The 22836-nt window shown below is 39.3% G+C and overlaps 1 protein-coding gene across 1 annotated transcript in view; it reads right to left on the bottom strand.

Annotated features, from left to right (window-relative positions):
* The window catches only part of CDK5RAP1 (CDK5 regulatory subunit associated protein 1), a 650459-nt gene that overhangs the window by 590925 nt on the left and 36698 nt on the right, over positions 1 to 22836 (bottom strand). Inside the window, exon 2 of the mRNA XM_044089012.1 lies at positions 6281 to 6608. Coding sequence (XP_043944947.1) covers positions 6281 to 6593 — 313 coding nt within the window. The 5' untranslated portion in view covers positions 6594 to 6608. The remainder of the gene's footprint in view (positions 1 to 6280; positions 6609 to 22836) is intronic.

Below are 22836 nucleotides of genomic sequence, written 5' to 3'. Positions count from 1 at the left end.
GTTTCTTAGGGACAGTTGTTCAGCGTGTAAAATCTGAAAGTTGCAGTACATGACAGGCTACATAGCAGCTGTGCACAATCCAGAGAAAAGATTAACCGGGCTTGATACAATAGCATGTCCAGTTTGATCCCAGGTAGTGCTTGAGCTTAGTTTTGAACTGACCTAGAGAAGAGAGATCAGGTGGTAGAGAGTTCCATGATCTACTTACAGAGTTTGTAAAGAGAGAGTCGCCGGCTAGGTTATTAGTTTTACATATCTGGATAAGGAGTCTGTTGGAGGATCGCAGTGGTCTAGGTTTATTACATAGGGTGACCAGATTTTTGAGAGCAGGGATGTTTTCAGGGTTGTATATAATTTTGTGGGCCATAACCAGTTGGTTATATAAGATTAGACTGGGTGGTTCAAGCCATCCAAGCTGGATTAGATTAATGTAATGATGTGTTCTAAAAGGCAGCCCACTGGCAAACCTGGCAATGGGATTGTAACAGATAGAGAGTTTGTTCAGGACAGTCTTGTTAGTATTACGGAGAAGAGGGGATGCATACAGAAGAATAGAGAAAAGGTGAGATCGAGCAATGGCAACTTTGGCTGGGGGAGTCAGGAAGTCTTTTATTCTGTACAGTGATCCTAGGTTTTTTATTGATGGTTTTGATCAATTGGTTAACATGTAGGTCGAATTTTAAATTGTTATCTATAGCGACGCCTAATAGTTTAGTAGAGAAATTGTGGAGACTATTGTGCCATCCTTTGCTTCAATTGTAAAGTTAACGGCACTAGACCTTTGTGTAGGTGGGAATAACAGCATTTTAGTTTTTTTAGGATTCAATATCAGGCGTCGGTTGGTAAGCCAGTTTTCTATTGTGTTAAACGTGGTCTGGGTAGTTAACTGTAACTCTGTAGGGGATGTTGCTGAGCAAATCAGAGTAGAGTCATCTGCATATTGGATACAGCTGACTTTGGGTATGACAGTGTTCAAATCGTTGATGAAGATGGAGAATAACAGGGGGCCTAGTATAGAACCTTGTGGTACTCCTAGAGTGTTAGGTAGTATGGTACAGTTTGCTCTGCCAAAGTACAGCCTGCTGTCTACCACTTAGGTAGGAATTAAACCACTGAAGGGCTTTGGGATCAAGACAAAGTGTTTGCAGGGTGTGGATTAATAGTTGGTGATCAACCATATCAAAAGCTTTGGAAAGCTCCAAAAAAGAGAGCTGAAGAAATATGGTTATTGTTACGATTAAGGTTTATAGTATTGGAAAAGACTAGTAGGGTTGAGGTAGTGCTATGGTGAGGTCTAAGACCATGCTGGGTATCTGCCATGAAGTGGTTATGGATTAGGTGGTGCAAGAACTGTTTCTGAATAAATGTTTCCATTATCTTTGCTAGAGGAGAGAGTATAGCTATAGGCCTATAGTTGAAGAGTTCAGTAGAACTACCTCCTTTATGAAGAAGGATTACATAGGATATTTTCCAGATAGTGGGAATTTTCGCTTCTACTATGGTTCGACTGATAAGTAATGATACCAGGCAGGTAATGGCATCAGCTGATTTTTGTAGGTATTCAGCTGGAAGTTGGTCAGCCAAGAGTATGGTGGGTTTTAGTTTTCTGATTAGGGTACGGAAAAGTGATGTGGCAACAGGTTGAAAGTTAAATAAGAGTAGGTTTCTAGGCGTGGTGCTTTCTGGGCTATGGGAGCTAAGAGGTAGTTGGCTGGCTAGGGCTTGAATGGTCTCGGTAAAGAATTGGTTAAAACTATCAGAGACTGCTTCTGGGGGTTTATCAGTAGTGGCAGCTGGGACAGGGGTAGTAGTTTGACCAGGGTGTAGTAAATTATTCAACCCTGCCCAGAACTTCTGAGTGTTATTTTGATTTTCTGGTTGTAATTTGCAGTAGTATTGTTTTTTGTCTAGTAATATGAGATTTTTAGTCTCATTCCTAAGTTGCCTGTATTTATTTGATCATGAGGGAGTTTAGTAGATCGCCATAGAGCCCAGGTTTTATTTCTAAGATTAATTTTAAGTCTAGTCTCTTTTGAAGCCAAGGCGCAGATTTTGCCTTAGTTCTCTTTGAGCGAGTGGGTGCGTGAAAGTCAAGGATCTCAAAGAATTTTTTGTTAAAATACAGGACTGCTTCCTCTAAGGGGAGAAGTTTTAGGATAGACCAATTACAAGATTTTAATTCTTGCTGGAATTTGGCGGAGTCAAATTTTTTTTTATTTCTAACATTTCTTAGTAAGGGTTGTTGGGGATTAATATGTTTATGCTTAATTATATATGTGAGATGGTGATCACTTAGTCTACCGGGGAGGGTACCAGAGGTATACAGGTTGGGGTGACTATTAATGAGTACCCAATCGAGTATACTTTCTTTTTGGTTGGGTTTACCTATCCTAGTAGGGGTGTTGATGATTTGTGTAAATGAGTGCAGGTTAATATGGATGGTAGGGGATTCTGAAGAACAGGTGGCTCAATCTATACTAAAGTCTCTGAGAAGTAGGGTTTCTTGAGGGTAGTGACTAGGTATCCAGTGTAAGGTGTCTTCAAGTGCAGCTATATTGTTACCTGGGGAAATATACATGCAGATTGGTGGCTAGAATCTCTAAGTTGTTAAACTGAGGCGGTTGTATTACATCTGTGGTTACATTCAACTCAGATTTGTAGAGTATGACTACCCTACCCCCCTTTCTGGAAGCAAGGTGCAACCTGTGTATGTTATACCTAGGTGGTAGTACTTCAATGTCAGTGATGGTACGCTTTAACCATGTCTCAGATAGACGGAGAATCTCAAGGGAGTGATCAGTAAGGAGTGCATGAAGTTCATGTACCTTGTTATTGATGCTTCTGATATTAAGATGACAGGTTAGGAGAAAGTTAGGTGGCCTGGAAATTGTAGGCTTGAGGTTTAGGTTACAGGTAGAGGGAGAGTATATGCCGGAGTTGGCAGGGCCAGAGTTAGGGTGTATATCCCCATCAAGTAATAGGCCTGGTCTAAGCTTGGGAGATAAGTTTCAGGAATTTATCTACAAGTTCATAGTAGTGTTTGATGCTAGAGCTAATTTTCCTGGTGTTAGTGTGTAGGGAGTGTGAGCATGAAGTTAGATAAGTCCTGGTACTATGTGTATGTTCGAAGGTGGGATATTTGACATCTGGGGTGCTAGTGTGGGCCTTTGGAACTTGAAGTCTTGTGAGAGGTTGGATTTCATATAAGGTAAGGAGGTATAGGGCTAATAGGATAGGTAGTAGAAAGGAGTACAACATTATCTAGAGAGATGAGGAACTGTGTACCTAGAAATGCAATATCAAAGATAGTGTGACTAGGTTACTATATTGGAAGAGGGTAGGAGGCAGCCAGAAGCTGATCAGTGCCGATACAAAGAAGGTAGAGGGAATGGGGTGGGGAATAAATTAACTTAGCAGAAAGGTGATAGGAGCTAGCAGGTGTGGGAGTGGCTATGTGGCTAGAAATCTAGAGGTAGAGGGGGCGGGTGAGAATTGGAGGCAGGGAGGGGAATGCAGAGAGCCTGAACAGAGCGGGGCTATTGCAATCCCTAGGTTGTATCAGTCTGTTTTAGAGCAGTTAGGTAGGTATAATGGCTTATATTTAATATTTCCACTTAATTTTGTTAGTTTTGTAGATTCAAGTATGTTAGGATAAACCTTTCGGGATTATCCTTCTGTAGTACAATTTTTACAGTAATTTGCTAGAGCTGGAATAATTTTGGTGTGCTTTAGTAGTAGTTCCAAAAGTTAGAGGGCAGGGGTAAATAATTATAAATAGGGTTGGAAGAAAGCCAAATTCAAGAGGGACAAACTATGGTGCCTTAGACCCCAGTCAGCAGCTTACATTAACTAGTAAACTATAGTTAGTAACCACCTTGGCTCTTTGGTGTAAGCTGATTTTTTAAATTTATTTCCAGCAGGGTAGTGTCCTTTCCTAAGTTTGGGAGCACAGATGGACTTAATCACAGGGGAACTACCAGATGGAGGAGGACGCTGCCGACATTTCTTTAGGTCCAGTACAGGCTTACTAGGACCAGTCTCCAGAGTTTCCTAGACTCTGATTCTTCTTTTGCCACCTCTTCCTCCTCGATAATTTTTAAGCTCTTGTAGTCTATCCATATAGCACAGACAGTGATCTAATGATGAACATAGTACAGTTGTGTAGGTATACTTACCATAGCATTAGATATTTGAATAGTTCATTGTTACACATACCATCTCACTGTTCACACTCCATCCCACTGCTTTTAGCATCTGATATTGTCAGTATGAGAGGTTTTGTCACCCCTATTTCCCTAGCACACAGCTCTAATCTCCCTTTCACAAGAAAACCTGAAACAGAGGTCTAACTGTTGGCCTTACACCACTCGAGCTGGCTAGCGGTTACGGTACATGAAAGCTACCCTATCGCTATTGAAGCTGGACAGATATTATATCCTTGGCAAAATTTAACCCATATGGCTTAAGTTACTGTAACAGCGATCTAACTGTACATCTACTGTTATACTTACAACATTAACAGTTTTAGTTCAAATAAACAGCTTGTCAGGAAATCTAGTATTAAAAGTGAGAATCACATTTTACATCTGCTGTCTTTCATACTTTAAATGTTTTGTAATTCTTGTGCCCAAGTTGTCACTTAGTATGTCATCTAAAACCTTTGGTGTTAAAATAATGGATCACTTCTAGCCAGCAAAGCACTATAGGAAATTAAAAAACACACAGTACAAAACTCAGGAAGTGAATATTTAGTAACTGAGATAATATGCAACATAAAAGTTAAATCCTAGAACACCCTTCTGTATTAAATATGGTAAACTTGCCTGGACTAGTATTCAAGGTTGCATCTGCTATTCCTGTACTAAATTCTTGGAGCTGGCACATACATTTCTAATCATCTCACTATAATGAGGTATTCTGTTATTCCCATTTTTGCGTGTGCTATTACTGGAAACCTCCAGAGTTTTACCTATAACATTTATTTGCCTCATATAATTTTATCAGCTCAAAACTGTTGGCTACATATTCCTGCACCTACAGTCTACAAAATGTAATCAGAAAGCACTGATCAGCACAGGGTCAGCATTGGTGATATTAATAGGGATGAGCACACACTAGTCCTTAATTTTCAAACATAACTGAAGAAGGATTTATTTTTGTTTGGAATCTGTAGCAACTTTGAATTCATACTCCATTTTACCCTTTCTACCACTGTTTTTAAAGTTCCTTGCTAGCATGTTACGGTAAGTCTCGGGGTAGGAATACAGGGATTTTTTGCAACCTTTTATTATTTTACTTCTTTTATTGCACAGTTTATTAATGCTATAATAAAGAAAAGGTGCCTTTGAAAATGCAGCTTTAAAAAGTAAAAGCAGAACTCAGAAGCTCAACTGCAATATGTAGAAATATGTCAAAATGGCACAGTACTATTAGAAATGCTCCTTTCTCAGTAAATCTCAAAATCCCTGTTCTAATTTGCTGCTTAAGCAATTATGTATAATGAATGTCACATGTTGGCCCAATTACATAACTGAAAGCAGTGCTCGCAAAGAGAAAAAAGATCTATCAGGCTTATAAATAAAGTATACCAATAAATAATGTAGTCAGTGTTAGTGCTTTTTTTTCACTAAAATAAAATATGTGCAGTTTACTTTCTACATTTTGAATTTAAGGCCACAATGCTTTACCTAGTTTAAAACTCACATAATGTTTGCAGAGAATAGTTTTCACTTTCCATAGACACAAGTGCCATGCTTCTGTTTAGGTTTCAATCCCATTAGATAAGACATGGTTTACTCTTGCCACATTTGTGTTTTCAAAGTTTCATGCAAGTAACAGTAATGTGAGATGCTCATAATGCCTTCTGTATAACTTACCCTCCTCTCACTTGTCACTGCAGCTTCCTAACAGCACAGGTTCCAATACGAAGAAGCAGAAAAAATTAAACATTATTCAACACAATCAAAAACAGATCACAAGTTGACATATACAGGATCTATGATAGAAGGGTGCCCAATACTCTAGTACAACCGCAATATCATTAAATGGGAACAACCACAACTTACAAAGGAGAAGTAAAGCAAAAAAAGGCTGAAAGAGAGAGAAATCATGGAAGAGATACAAATGAAAAAGATTCTTCTGGTGACAGACTACAGAGACCAAATACTGTTAAAATTAAGACTTGCCATGAACCATTACAACCCAGTTTTCAGAAAGAGAAGCTCTGTATAGCATGCTGTAGATCTTTCACACCAAATAAAAGATAATAAAAAATATGTACCTCTTTTACCCTTTTCTAGAGTAGCTTCTTCTTGTTCAGAAATATAAGGAGGGTGCTCCGTAACCTCTTCATGCTCCACAGTGTGCGCATCTTCAGAGGCAGAGCTACGGATAAAATCCTGAAGTGTAGGCCCAACTGCTAGTTTGGAATGTAGACTCAGGGAACCACGACTGTCTTTCTGCGATGTGGCACTGTAACGCTGTTCACTTGCACAGGTGGATTTTCTACACTGTAAACACCTGTGTGACCACAATGACTTCCTGAATACAATTCTTGAGGAAAAGAAGGCTCGTAAATGTTTTGAAACCTCCATTGCAGCAACTGAGTTCTAAAGACAAAATACAATCTTAGTAATGAAATTAAGTTGACTTTTTTTAATTTTGTTTTGATAATATTGTAGATAGTACATAAAGTCTATTAGCAACAGTTTCTGTGTCACCCTCAAAGCACAAATGGACATAAAAAAGATTTAATCTCCTGGAGTTCAGTTACATCTATTATTCACTTTGATAACACTTTTTGTTGGATGAAATGGATCATGAATAACAATTAGTAAGAAAGTCCACTCCCAGGTGAGGGGACATTCCCTTGTATACAAGAGAGATTTAGGAACTATCAAATTACAAACAGGACATAACGGAGCCCAAATGCACTGAATGCTCCTTAGATTAAACATGGCACACAGTCAGGTATTATGAACCCCAACATCACAATACACTGCACTTCAAAGATAGGTACAGGAGTACAGACAAGCTACTCTGGGATTCAGAATGTGTAGGATCAGATGTAACTCACATTTCAAGCTGTGAAGTCTTCACCTGAAAGGGAAACATTTCAAAACATATGAAAGTATCAAAACAGACGAAAACAGAATACTTAGGGGCATTTAAAAGACTAAAACAAAATTGCAGAAGTTAATGCTTCTTAATGTGCTAAGAACGGTTTACAATCACCTTAAGGCCATGACTGACTCACTAAGTAAAAGTATGATTATCTTATACAATTAACACATTTAGTGAATAAAATATAATGAGATTAGATCATTCATCACCACATCTCCCACTACCCATGCCCTAGGTGAGAAGCATTTGAGAGGGTCACTGACTGTATTCCACTTAACATCACATTATCAATATTTACTGTTAATCATTTTTCTATTATCGATTAACGCATGCAATACTGTTCAGCTGACTTCAGGAGATTTCGCTTAATCCAATGTAAATCCAATCCATACCTGATGCACCACCCCCAGGCTTTTCTTTTGTAGTACTCGACATATCAGAAGACTCAATTTCAACAACTATCAAAATCATTCCTCCAGAGGAGTGCCATCTTTTAGCATTAAAGCAGGACATCTATTTTTCAGGAAAATATTTTTAAATATTCCATATATTTTTGGAAAGCAAAACTACAATGATTCTAATAATGCTAATCACATAGTAAGTAATGCCCTACTTGAAATTACAGTGACTTCTGCCAAATGGGATAAAATAGGATATCAATGCACTGACAACAAAACATTATTTGGAATGCATGGGGCACTGTTATCCTGTAACATTTGGAAAAAAAGACAGTGCATTTATGTAAGTAAACTTACCATAACAGTAGATGTTTAAATGATAACTGCTGTAGTAGGCTTAGCTATATAGGTTATATCCTGCCAAGTATGTAACAGCTGACCAGCTTCCAATGCTTCAGGGCACCTTTGGCACGCCCAAACTATCAGGTAGTTCGAACTGAGCTGACTAAAAGACAAGTCTGGCCACCAAGCCCTTCAGAGCTTTCCTATCAACAATGAGAGTGAGGCTGAGCCTTGAAAGGGGAATGCTAGGAAGAACAAAGAATAAAGCATCACAACCTGGAATAAACAACACACCAAAAACAAAGAGGTTGGGGGTAGAGGAAAGGGGAAGAGTCCTGAAGCCCTGGAGAATGGCTCTTGCAAAGTCTGATCTAGATCTAAAGAAGGACCGAGCTGCAGCTTCTAGAATACTTCTAGAATCCAACCCTTTCTAAAAAGCCAGAGATTAAGCCAAGGCTCTGACATAGTGGACTTGACCCTGCCTGGAAAAATGATGATGCATTTTGAATAAAAATAACTGCCTTAGGCAACCATTTGGAAATAGTCCGTACTGACATAAGTTAGAAGGAGAACCTTCAAAAGGTCCAAAGATCTTAAGATTTACTTATGTCAATATAGTACCCCTGTCAGTGGACAGCCAAAGTATGCAGTATCATTTCTCTCCTCATTTATAAGTTAAGAAAATAGGGGAATGGGCATTTAAGTAAACTTACCATACAAGACAAATTAATTCTCAAAGAAGCCCTGTCTTTGTGGAAAATGAGAGAGTCCTGACTCGTCATAAGAGCTTACAATGCAGACACACTTCGTGTAGTAGTTAGAGCAATCACTAAAACTGTTTTCCATGTTAAGAACCTCAAGTCAACCAGATTAGCTGGTTCAAATGAACAAAATGTTAGTCTAACACAAAATTAAAATCCTAAGAGGCCACTGGTTTTCTTTGAGGCTTCTTAAGTAAAACACCTTTCAAAAACATTTTGACATGGAAACACCTTGAAAAGAGGATGATCCATGGACAAACATGATGAAATGGCCAAAAAAACAAACCCTGATGGAGGAGTAAGACAGGCCATAGGAAAGTAACTCACAAATATTGTGAAATCAGAGAACAACTAGCCTTGAATGGGTGCTGATTGTGCCATTAGTACCAACTACAAAACATTTTTGTATTACATTTTATATTATATTATATTGTATGTATCAACTATAAAACATTTTTGTATTACATTTTATATTATATTATTTTGTATTATATTTTGTATTGTACATACTTTTAATTTTGTCTAAATCACTATGCTTATGTAGACATCTTATGCAATCATATGTTATCATCTGCTATTTTGTATAACTGTATGTGTAAACCACAATGTTCATGTAAATATCTTATGTATAGTATGTTAGTAATTATTTCTAGAGCTTTTCTCCCCAGGCCTCTTCTGAAAATGGACAGCTTTGTCCAGTCAGACCTCCCTGGTAAACAAATGTAAAATAAATAAATTTTCCATTTGCTAATGTGTGACATTCTAGCAGCAGGCTTTCTTGATTCTTAGTACCTGCTACACGTCCTCAGTAAACCGAAACCTAAAGGAAAATAAGACCCTATCAACCAGTCAGTTGAAGTTGATTAGGGACAGGGTGCATCAAACACCCCTGATCTTGTGAGAAGATCCATTCTGTGAGGAAGCTTGTGGTAATTGCCCCTGGCCGTTTCCAAAAGAAGGGAAAACTACTGCTGCCTAGGACAGAAAGGGAGTCACTACAAGGTCTTGGGAATTAGTTTGGAATCTTCAGAAGTAACCTGAATTATCAGTGGAAAGGGTGGAAAAGCATACTGGAGCATTCCTGTCAAAGAAAAAGGCATTTGTCTTCCAGGCCTTCTAGCAAGGAGTCGTGGAGCAGAATCTTACCAGCTGATTTAGAGAGGAGGCAAATGGGTCTATTACATGAAGTCCCCACAGATGTATCAAATCTTGGAAGACCCCCTGATCTAGTTTGCATATGTGTGGGTTTGCGCCTTGTCCTGTTCAGCTTGTCTGCCTGACAATATTGCTCTGACAGAATGAAGGATGCCTGTGGAAGTAGACTGGGCTGCAAAGCTACATCCAAAACTAAAATGACAACTTTGCAAAGGGGGTATAACCTGGTCAACCCCTGCTTGAAAAGTGTACCACAAGACTGTAACACTGTCTGACACAACTTGAAGAGGTCCTGGGGACCAAAGATGACTCAGTGAGTTGAATGCCTTGATCAGGGCATGCATCTCTCTCATATTTATGTGCTTGTATCTGTCCTAGGCATCCCACACACCTCACTATTACCTCTCCAGAAACTGCTCAACAAGCAAAGTCTGATACATCTGAGATGACTAACTGCTTTGGAACTGGAAGGGATAAAAGGAGACCCAAATTTACGGATATTTGTTGTCTTCACAAAGTAATTTGTCTATTGACAACCCACAGCACTGTTTTTTGAAAAGACGAAGGATGCTGATTCTGGAATCAGGGACACTTCAGATACCATTGCATCTTTCTCATTACAGCGTTATCTGGAGAATCAGATGCGATGAGATCCAAAGTTCTGGTGTATTCCCTTGCTGTGACTGAAGTCTGAGAGGAAAACCTTAGACATAGATCTAGATAAAGATCTATTTTTTTCCTGTGGAAGAAAATCTCTTTGAATTGAGGTGTCAAGCTGACACCCCAAGAACAAAATCTTATGTGAAGGAGTCAAAAATGACTTTTGAATGTTCCCTTAGAATCCCAGCTTGTGTAAGAGATCTCTCATTAAAGTGAGAGATTCACGACACTTTAAAAAATTATGCAAAGATATGCAAGTCATCTAAATATGGAAAAAAAATGGGATAACCTACGGGCTGCTATGAGCTATAACTGGAGCTAGACATTTTGTGAACATTCTTGGTGCAGTAGACAGTTCAAATGGCAAAGCAGAGCACTGATAAAGCAATTTAAAATCACAGACCTCAAGAAAGGCCTGAAGTCTGGATGAAAAGGAAAGAAATGATAAGCAGGTTTTAAATGTAAATTTACCAAGAAATCTGAATGAGAAAGAAGAGATTGTGAAAGGACGTCATTTTGAAGCTGGGCACCTTCACAAACAGGTGTAAGAAGAATGATCCAGAACTGGTTTCTAAGCATCATCTTTCTTTTGCACTAAAAACTTCCTTGAACAAAAATCTTTCTTGACTTTTGTAGGAGGGGCTGGTTCTATCACTTCCTGAAGCAGCGCGTATTGATGGACTGGTAGAAATAATAGAGTCTGTTCTGGAGGATGAGAAATAACCTCTGGCAAGTAGAAATATCCTCTCACTGCTATCGATGACCTTGAAGAATTAACTTGAGAGCCCATTTATCTGAAACTATCTGTTGCCAAAGGGAAAAATTGGAGATTCAGACTTTCTGGAAGGGAAAGGGAACTAGTGTGTGTGTGGGGGGGTCAAAATCCATTAAACTGTCAAATTGACAAGCTGGATAGCTCTTGGTTTTAGAGGTTCCTGAATTCTTTCTGGAACACCCTAGCCATTCTATCAAAACTGGATGAGATTTAGAGAATTTCTAGAAAATTACAAAAAAGGAGGGCAATAAATCTTAGAGATTCCCTGATTTAACTTGTCCTTTCATCACACCTTTTGATCACCACTGCAGCAAAAGAATCAAAAAGTGAATCTTTATCTAAAAGAGAAAATAAAAATCTCATTATTCTTGTGCTCATGGGAAGTTCTGAGAATGCAGCGAGGTATACCTCCTCAAAACAGCACCACAGGACATAGCCCTGGAAGAATTATGATCCGAGTCACACACACACACACACACACAGACACTGTAAACAGACAACAGTCACTAGAACAACAGAAGAAACTAAACAACTTAAAACAGATATTTCCTCAAAAGAAGAAACTGCAGAAAACGTGTTTTATACTTTTACAATTAGTCAGGATAAATATTAACGTGCAAGCCTGGCAACTAATAATTCTGAAAAAAATTTTGAAGAAGTATATACCATTTTCCCAAACCAATCAATAATCTTCCCATCTATCATTTGTCTGCTCAGGATAAAACAGACAAACATTTGTGGGTACAGTTCAAGCAGCTTCATTATATACAAACACATCAAGAATGAGGCTTTATAACTGACTACCACATTCAAACATGTTAACACTCTGGTTGTTCTCTCAAAATGGTACTGTTGCCTGCACGTACTCACTATTTATATGCACGTGTTTACATCACTTCTTAAAAGGTACATACACACACTGTGTTCTACATCCTCCCTCTTTGAGAAATGATCCATACACGAAATGACAGTATTTCAATGACATGCAATTTACAGAAATGATCTTCTAACTTGCAATTATGCAGAATTAATTCTTTGACATGCAATCATACAAAATTAGACACGTAAAACAATCATGTTCAAGCTACTGTGCATTTTACACCAGGTCTAGAAATACGATCTGATCATGTAACATAAAAAGTCAGAATTGGATCTAGCAATGGGGACTGTCAAGGATTTTTCAACTTTGGGGACAACTGGGACATCATCAGGAAAGAGAATGGATACTGAGACATGTTCTTCGGCATGAACATTGTCAGGGTTGCTCTGAGATCTAGAGTCTGTATCACAGGTACGATGCTGTGACATCTCTTCTGATACAGGAGAAGGTCTGCGGATTCTCCTGTATTCTATACCCTCACATTTCACTAACTAGGATCTCATCTTGACACATATACCTCTCACTTGACTAACTCGATCAAAGCCTTTCACCGTTTGCATCCTCACTGTCTCTCCTTTTAAAAGGACGAAGAAATTTGCTTGTTTTACTATAGCTGGACTTCTGAGAAGAATGCTTCTTAAAAAGCTGGGCTTTGACTGGTCTGTTCTTTTTAGCATTAGGCACCAACAAACTAAAACTGATATGCAAGGTTGTTCTGGTTAGTCTCTGAGCAGGCGAACCAAGTACAATGTCACGGGGTATATTTCTGAGATTAAGTAAATTCAAGAAGAAATTGGTATTGTCACACTTTGACCTCTCTAGCTGCACTCTGTACAGCACATTCAGCAAAGCCGTATGACTATGGGTATTCAGGACTACTAGTAACATGGATAAAGTCCCACTCTTTTGCAAATTTCTGAAATAACTGACTAGTACATTGAGAACTGCTGTCAAATTACTTTGTGTGGACTAAGAAATGACATTTCATCTTAGTAATAACAGCAATGGACATTAGGTTAGGTAGCAAATCGATCTCAAACCAGTTTGAATGAGTCTACCAACACTAAGTAATGCTAATTGTTCAACTCAAATGTGTCAGTGGCTACTGTTGACCAAGGTAGTACAGGAATTTGGCTTAGTTGAAATGGCTGTTTTTGCAAATGTGGCTTAGTACTGTTGCACACTGAACAAGAAGAATGAACTTTATCAATGTCTTTCGCTAAAGAAGGCCAAAATACTAGTCCACTCACCCTTCTTTTGGTAGGATCAGAACCTAGGAGGCCAAGATGCAAATCCTTCTCAATTTGAGAATACTGCATCTCGGTCTAGGTAAGAGTTCTAGATGCATAGGCAACAGGTCTGCCCCTTGAAGAAAAACTGCACCAAGACTGAACTCGGAAGCATCACAGGAAAGAACGACTGGTTTGTGGACCATCATAGTATTTTAATGTAGGCGGGTTGGCAATTTGCTTTTTGAGGTTTTCAAATGCTTTCTGGTGTTGTTCCAACCATGACTAGGCAACATTTTTGTGTGTCAGCTCTCTTAAAGGTGCTGATAACTCACTAAAGTCAGGGATATATTTGCCCAAATAGTTAACCATTCCAAGGAAACACTGTAAAGCTCGGACATTGTCCGGAGCTGTCATCTCTAGAGTGGTTGCTTGCTTAGAAGGGTCTGGTCATAAGCCTATATTGGTAAATAAATGACCTACATAAGTAACTTCTGGTAGTCTGAATTTGCATTTCAGAGGATTGAGCTTCAAATTCACTTCACGTGCTCTGTCCAGAACTTTCCTGAGATTTTTGTCAATTCTGCATCACCACTGCCTCCAACTAGTAAATCATCAACTATTATTGCACATGGGCAGTCTGAAAAAATTTGCTCCATTGCATGCTGAAAGATTCACTGGCAGAATTTATTCCAAAAGGCATCCTGAGGAATCTGTATCTACCAAATGGGGTACTGAATGTACTCAGTAGTGAAGATTTATGATCAAGCATTACTTGCCAAAATGAAAACTCTGCATCTAAGACAGAAAAAAAACAGTGACATTTTGCATGAGGGTGTCAATCTCCTCGATTGTACATATAGGATGATGAGGTCTCTTTAAAGCCTTGTTCAAGTCTCTTGTGTCAACACATATTCTGATTTCATCTGAATTTTCTTATGAGCAGCTACCATGGAAGACACCCACTCAGTTGGTTCTGTGAATGGACAAATCACACCTCGCTGCATCACTTTGCCCTGCATAGCCATTGGAACTCTCCTTGCTGGTCTGACCACTGGACTGACCTCTGGGTCTACTTTCAAAGAGTACACAACTGAAGTTTGACTAACGTGCCATTGAACACATCAGCATACTCTGAGAAAATAGCGTCAGTAAAGCTAGAACTGGGACATGTGCTTACATGATGTACTTCTTTGGTAAAAGAAAGCAGTTTCATTCTCAAACTGTCTCTGAAACCTAATAATGATTGCACAGATCTTTGGACTACATAAAACTGCAAGCTGTAACTGTTCCCAGCCGAATAGCATGAAAGCACTACTGAGCCTTCAGTTTGAATCTCTTCACCTCCATAAGCAACAAGCTTCACACAATTGGGCAAATTTAGTTGCTCACCAGCCCTCACTTTAGCAAATGTTTCTGCTGACATTACGTTACACTTTGAACCAGTGTCTACTTTGAGCTCTGTGGGTTTTCCATTGATCAGGACATTACAAAATATTTCATTCTTTGCCAGTAAATCTACTGCATTAACCTTTTCACAGACCACTGATACACTATCTACATTGAAAGTAGAGTTGCAGTTTTCTATATGATGAACTTGCTTTCTCGAGTGACCTTTCTAAATAATTAAATGAGGCTTGCTTGATTTACAAAACTTTTGAAACTGATTCCATTTTTTTCACTTGTGGCATTGCTGACCAAATGCTAAGCACCTCTCTCTTTTAGACTCATGATTGGCACCACAAATACAACAGTTAACACTAAGACTTGACTTCAAGTTTTGCTGACTCACATACTGCACTATGTCCTTTTTACTGAGCTAGTCTTGGAAGTTGCGATAAAGCTACAAGGTTTCCCAGGGGAGCCTGCAGGGGTTGTAGCTGCCATGTGCTTAGGCCTGTTTCTGCTTGCCACATCTTGCATGCTGTCGACGTTTGCTCTAGAGGCTGTTGAAGCCATGCTCTTATCACTTGTAAGCATACTTGTGTGCCTTTCTGTGAGCTCATGGATTTGACAAATCTCTATGGCTTTGCTTAACGTTAAATCACTGTCAACAAGCAAAATCTTTTTTCACTGCAGCATTACCACCACAACACACAAGCCTTCCTTTAACTCATCTATCAAGTCATCAAATCTGCACGTTTCTGCCTTATTTCTCAAGTCAGTGACATAAGCTGCAAAAGTTCACCTGGCTTTTGGTCTCTTGTATAAAATAAGCGCCTCTCTAATGTAACATATTTCTGGGGGTTGCAAATTTCTCTAAATTTACGTTTTAAGCACTCAGGGTCCTCGCTTGATTCAGCCGGTACCACAAAATGGCAGTCCCCCCCCCCCCCATCTCCTGCATATACTGCTGTCAAGTACGCAAATGAACACTCTCTTTCAAGGGCCTCTGACCCATCTAAGTTAAGCAAAATGAATGCCCTTGTAATCTTTGTCAGAGAAAGCTGCTTGTATGAAAATATTGTATTCCTGATCAAATACTCTCCAATTTTCTACTACAGCATGATCAAACACAAGTGGACTTGGTCTGGGAAATGCCTCTGCCATATCAACACACAGCAGTGAAGGTGCTTGATATCATGTACGAACATACAGACAAATATATGCCAGAACTTGTAATTATGCCCAAATAGCACAACAAACTCTTTGAAATAACTGCACTTTGCTAAATAAATCTCCATAGTACATGAACACTTTAAAATCACTGTACTTTGTGAAACCACTCCTTATCAGTGTAAGAAATACTTTGAAATGACTGCGCTTTGAGAAACTGTACTCAGCAGAAAAAAGCTAAGTGAGAAACGCTTCAAAATGAATGCACTTTGCAAATAAACTGTACACAGCAAAAGAACCTTTCAAAATGGCTGTACTTTGCTTAATAACTCTGTACAGTGTAAGAAACACTGAAATGGCAGCACTTTGCGAATAAATGTACACAACACAAGAAACCTTTCGAAATGGCTGCACTTTGCAATATAACGGTACTTTGCACTGTAAAGCACACACTCTGCAAACACTTTGCACACACTGAGATACTTCGAACAACTCTAGTTATGCTATGTATGGCTTTGGTCAATGCAAAATAGTAGTTTGTGCCTTAAACACTGTCTTCTATTAAAAAACATACAGTTGCCTTGCTCTTTAAGCTTGTTTTCCCTTTTATTGTATTAGTTATCCCCTTTTAGTCTCTTATCATGCTCATTATACTTTTCTTGTGCCCGTTTTACTTTAAATATGCTCATTATGCAAACCAAAGGCAATTCTGACCCCTATATGAACATCTCTGCTAGTTTTATCACATATCGTAGTTTTGAACATTTCATTTAATAATGTGTTGTGTGCTACTCATTAGATTAATAATGCATTTTGTGCCTTACAAGTACTCCGTTTCATTTTCTTTGCCAAATAAATTATTTATGCAAGTTTTTTGTTACCTTAAGTTCATTTATGGCCTTTTTTGTTTGAGCTCCATTTTACTCAACCAGCTCAATCTGCCTTCACCTTCAACTCTGCACCTCATGGCTTGAAAAAGTTGCTCTCTTAATTCCGGTTCTGACACCATGTTGCTTGTCTGGTCAGGATAAAACAGACGAACATATGTGGGTTCAGTTCAAGCAGCTTTATTACACACAAACACATCAAGACTGAGGCTTTATAACTTAAATAAACTTATAAACAGACTGACTACCACACTCATACATGTTAACACTCTGGCTGTTCTCTCAAAATGGCACTCTGCCTGCACGTGCTTACATCTGGAAATGCTTCTTAAAAGGTATACGCACACGCTCTGTTCTACACCACCCTTATCAGAAAGATAAGGACTGGAATTAACTGACCGTTTAGAGGCAATAAGTATAACTAAAGCTATAGCTGCTGAGTCAGGTTTGGGAACAGTGTATAAAAACTTAATTTAAAAAGATTGATGAACTAGGAGCAGCAGGCTGGCTATCAGGAAAAATTCATGCAGACACACGCACATCCTCTAAAGCAGACAGAAAAGGAGGAAATGGTGAAGGTTCAGGAAATTCCTTCTGTAACAGATCATAACATTTTCTGAGGAACTATGAAAACTTAAGTACTCCCACTGAAAACACTGGAAGATTCTGGAAACAGTCTCAAAGAGAGAGGATTTCCAAATGGAGAATCATAAACTGATCTCTCATCAGAGTCTGAATCAGTAAACTGAGACAAAAATATGTCGCTCTCTCTTCATCTTCCTGTCCAGATTGAGAATTCAGGAAAGCAGGAATTCTTTCTTTTACCAGAAAGCAAGAAATAAGAAGGATCAAACATCTGAATAAAACCCTGAGCAATACCTAAATGAAGGAACAGATACAGGTTTTCTCCTCAGTTTTGTGATTCAGATTCAAAAGAGCTTAGTTTCTGATTCTCCATTTGAGACTATTTCCAGAATATGCCACTGTTTTCAGAGGGAGTACATTGAGTTTTTTCAGTCCTTCAGAACAATTTATGAGCTGTTACAGAAGTGGACAATCAAGGTATGGACTACCCTTTCTCCCTCAATTTTAATATCAGTTAAGAAAATGGAGAAATGGGTAGTTTGGCCTAAAGTAAGCTCAGATACTACTTTAGGCAAAAAGACAGATTAGTTCTCAAAGAAACCCTATCTCTGTGGAAAATGAAATAGGAATGACTCACCATAAGATGTTGCAAATCAGACACTATTCTTGTTTTAGTCAGAGCATCACTAAAAAAGTTTTCCATGTTAAGAACCTCAAGTAAAACAGAATAAATATTTCAGATGCCCCAACAGCTGCAGAGGATGTGGCTAACCCCCGGTTCATAGTGGCTGTCGGGGCACACCAGAAGGATCCATGGTAAAAAAAGATGAGCGGTCCAAGGTTCAACAAATGGCTACAGCAGCTGAGGCAAACTGCTAGCCTGCTGTGGTGACAAAGGCTGTTTGCTTACCTTCTTTCTGTTGCATGAAGAAGGACCAACCTTGGACCGATTGTTTGTTCCATGGTCTAGTCAAAACTGGTGCCTCTTTCCCATGGAAAACAACTGGCAAAAGCTGGTAAAAATTAAGTCATTCTTTTAAGATTTTAAAACACAAAAATTCAGAAAAAGTACTTTAAAACAATTGCCAGCCCCCAAAAGAAAATAGAAACAATTTCTCTACAGAAAAAAAATATTGCTTAAATACTTTAAACAACTTTTAAAATAACAGGAAAAAAATAACTTTTCACCTAAATGTACAATACACTCTTATGTCAGTCTGTTAAAACACTAACTTCTAGCTTTAAAATAACTTTCGTGAAGAGAAAAGTATTAATAATCAACCAGAATAATTAAATGGAAGCCACTCCCCCCAAAGAGAACTTATCTGCCCAGCAAAGGAACAGCACAAAAGCCTCAGAGAAGGATATTCTTTGGTGGCAATAAAGTTCTGAAGGGCTTGATGACCAAACTTTATCTTTTAGTCAGCTGAGATCAAGCTGCCTGACAGTTTTGGGGTGTGGAAGGTGCCCTAAAAATTTGGAAGCTGGCTGGTTACTATATCCTTGGCAGAATATAGCCCATACAGCTAAGGCTACTGCAACAATGATCAATACGATGAACGTAGAGTTAAGCAAGTTTCTGACATCAAAAAGTTGCTTAAACTTTTAACACACACCCATTCCTCACCATTGTTAAGCTCGTCTCACATTAGAACATTAACAGTGGTCAGCAGCCACCACAGCACAGTGGCAAGAACTGCAGAGAGCTTTAAAACAGATTTAAACACTTAATTCTAACTTCTTTTCTCTTTTTCAGCTGAATTAAGTTTTTATATAAAGTTCCTTCTGCTTTCCACTTCTGTTCCATGGTGGCTGCTTTCTGTGTGGCAGTGGTAAAGTGTTCTACAGCTTTTAAAGCTGTAAAATGCTGAACACTCATACATTTTCTCTTTCGTACTTTTGTAACACACGGGAGCATGTTAAGTTCCATTTAAAACAAAAAACAAATTCTGGTAAAGTCTTCCAAAAATAACAGGTCTTGTTACATGTTCTCTCAAACACGCAAGATAAGCTATTCATGAACAGAGACCCAGATTAGTCCTCTATAGTTTAATATATACAACAGTCTGATATACATGAGCTACAATTTCAGACTGGAAAACAGGATGAATTGACAGCAGGAAAATGGGAGTAGAAATATACAACGCACACACTGTAAACTAAAAAATGTTCAACTGGATTCCAATGCATCAAACCAACGAAGAATAATCCCAACATCATAAAAGAACAGTTATTCCAAGATGAAGAAGGTATGCAATACATTCTGTCTGTGTAAGCCAGCAGCACTGCGGAAAGAGTGTGGATGAGTGAATTCAGACTTGCCTCAAATAAATATTGACTGCTGACATCTGCAGTAACTTGCTAAGTGGGGATTAAGGATACAAAAATGTGAAGTGCAACTTGGTCAGCACTTCACAGCCCAATTCTTACCCAGAGTAAAAAGCACTAGACTTCCCCCAATGAAGTTTTCTAATTGTACTTTAAGAAAAGTTAAGATAAGCAGATACAGACATTTCTCCCATGCAGATTCACCTAGTTTTATTCACTAATCCAAGGTACGCAGATTCTGAGCCTGAACACAAAATTACATCTCATAAACCAGAGGAAAAAAATATTTGTCAAGTGATGGACATTTAGTCTGGCCAAAAAGTGGTTCATCGTAACAAAATGCACACTATGCAATAAAAAGCAGATAGCTTTTCTGAGTACAGTACAGAGCTGATCATCAGAACTAATTGGGACCTAGGGTAGTTCAGATAATCATTCAAACATATAATTGAACCAGATAAAACACTTCTAAAATCTTGTTTTTTCTGCACGAAGGAATACAATTTTCAACCATTCAGTGATTCCAGTGGACAATAAAGAATATTTTTCACACAGAGAAAGGTGAAAGGGAGGGCGTCCACCTTCTACACCAGAGGACCTGGGACTCTTGCACAAAACAGAGGAAGCTGTCTGTTCAGAGGGGAGGCAAAGAGATCTACTTGAGGAGTACCCAACTGGTGAACAATGTCCAGAAACACATCCCTGTGAAGCATCCATTCATGGATTGAGTGAAGGACCTACTCAGACTGTCTGCCTCAATGTTCTGATCTGAAGAGTCAATTGATACTTGAGAGCCAGATCCCATATCAGAAGTGCCAACTGGCAAAGAGAGTAAGATCTCGTACTGCCCCTGTTTGTTGATATACCACATGACTGTGGTATTGTCTGTGAATACCTTGAGAGGCCCTGGAGAGAAGAGAGGATGAAAGGCCCAAAGAGCTTGATGATGTTGATGTGCTCCTTCTGCTGACGAGGCGACCACACCCTCTGAAACCTCAGGGAGCCAAATGCTGCTCCCCATCCCACATCTGAAGTATCTGTGAACAGATTCTGAGAGGGAAGAGGAGGCTGAAAAGGAAGCCCTGGATTCAGAGACAACTGCTGAATCCACCACCAAAGTTCTTTCTTGAGACACGGAAGAAGAGGAACTGGAAAGTCTATATTGCATGAATGCAGAAACCACACCAAATTCAGAAACCACTGGAACTTCCTCAGGTGGAGTTTGGCCAGAGAGAGCATCAGAATGGTGAAAGCCATGAACCTCAGCACTCTCAGAAACTCCCTGGCTGTAATGGAGACCAGGAGAAGAAGAGCTTGAAAGAAAGAAATGAGAGTTAAGGCCTTTAGAGGAGGCAGGGATGCCAGCACTGGCACTGTCTGAATCCTGCAATCCAGAAGATATGATCCTGAGAAGGAGTCAGGGAAGACTTTTTGAAATTTACCACGAACTCCAGGCTCTGAAGAGGAGAAATGGTAAAACGAAGATTTTGCAAAAGGACCTCTGGAGAGGATACCTGAATCAGCAGGTCATCCAAATAAGGAAAAATTTGGATCCCTTGAAGCCTGCAAAAAGCAATCACAGGAGCGAGGCATTTGGTGAATACCCTTGGCAAAAAAAATGGATGGAGGTAACAGACCAATGGTTCACAACAGCGTTCAGACTGGTGGCAAGAAAGTTCTGAGGATGGTATACCTGAATGTCACCTTTATGCCTTGAGCTATGCAAGGAGTGAGTATGTAGGTGATGTTCAGAGTACCTTAAAGCACCAGTAGACTTTGGTAAACTGGCTGAACAGTGGGCTTCACGGCACAGAATCCTATTTGTAACGAATAATGCAGCGGTGAATGTAAGAACATCCATTTCTCTCCTGTTTCAATTATCTGCTGTGATCACATCTGAGCTTGCTGCTTTCCCTGAATTAATTTTCCTTAGAATTATTCTTTTATGGTGGACTCCTCTGCTTCTCTCATCATATGCTATGTCTGGGGAAGTACAGCTTCTGTGGGTTTTTCTTCATTCAAAAGCTGCCGGAAATACTCCTTCTGTCTGCCTTTAATGTCCTGTGGACTGGTGATCAAGCTGTTGCTGGCATCTCTTATGATCTACCTTCGTTATTTTTCTGTCTTTGCCTTTCAACCTGATAGAGTTTATTTGTAACAACTGTTTCACTGGGGATGATTTTGCCATCACTGATCCTAGGCCAATGCCCCTTACTAGGAAGAAGTCTACCCGAGTTGCATGTTTTCCACTCTTGTACATGATCTTGTGACTGTCTCTCTTTCTAAACCATGTGTGGGCTACAAGTCTAGAATGGCTTCTCCTTTATTACTGTTGTCCCACCTATGTGGACCCAGGCAGTCCTCATATCTTGTTTTGTCTGTCCAGATATGTGCACTCAAATCAGCAGGCCCTGCAACTCCCTGTCTGAATGTATTCTTCTCTTCACTACCACAACCTTGCTGTGGGGCACAGGCTGAAATTATGAATACTGTCGTATCATTTGACTGGAGTCTGACTGCCATGAGTCTGTCACTAATTCTAATGACATCCCTCACTGCATTCTGAAGCCTCTATCTCATCACAGTTCCTGGGTCTATATTAAATCAGCGAACGCTTAAAAAAGCGAATGCTGACTTATCGACCCCATGTAAGCGAAAGCTTACAATACCGAACACTTAGAACAGCGATTTTTTCCCAGGGGGGAAAAAATTTGCTGTTCCACAAAAAAACATAAATAAATAAAATAAAAACTTTAAAACATTACATAAAGTGGAGGGCTTCACCCCACACCCCCTACCTAAATATACCAACTCTGAGATCGCACTACAGTGAGGAAAACGGCAAAGTAACAGAGGCGGCCAAGTGATTTCTTTCCCAGGGAAAGAAATCGCTTATATGCCATTTTGCTGTTTTGTGCTTTCATGTTCGATCAAGATGCATTCGAAGGAATGCGTCTTCGAATATATAATAGGAACCCCAATTCCCACACCATTGGTAGCCTGTCTTCCTCCTGAGTAGTAGACTCTGGATCCCAAGCCAAGTGATTTTGCTGCACTGCCCTTCCATCTTGTCTCCGGGATACATAAGATGTCCAGCCTCCTGCCTACCATCATGTCATCCACTTACAAGCTGCATCCTGTCAGTGAACCTACACTAA

Source organism: Protopterus annectens, chromosome 12.part0 (assembly GCF_019279795.1).
Source record: "Protopterus annectens isolate FY-2018-M chromosome 12.part0, PAN1.0, whole genome shotgun sequence".
Lineage (NCBI taxonomy): Eukaryota > Metazoa > Chordata > Ceratodontiformes > Protopteridae > Protopterus > Protopterus annectens.
This window is presented reverse-complemented; position numbering and strand designations above follow the sequence as displayed.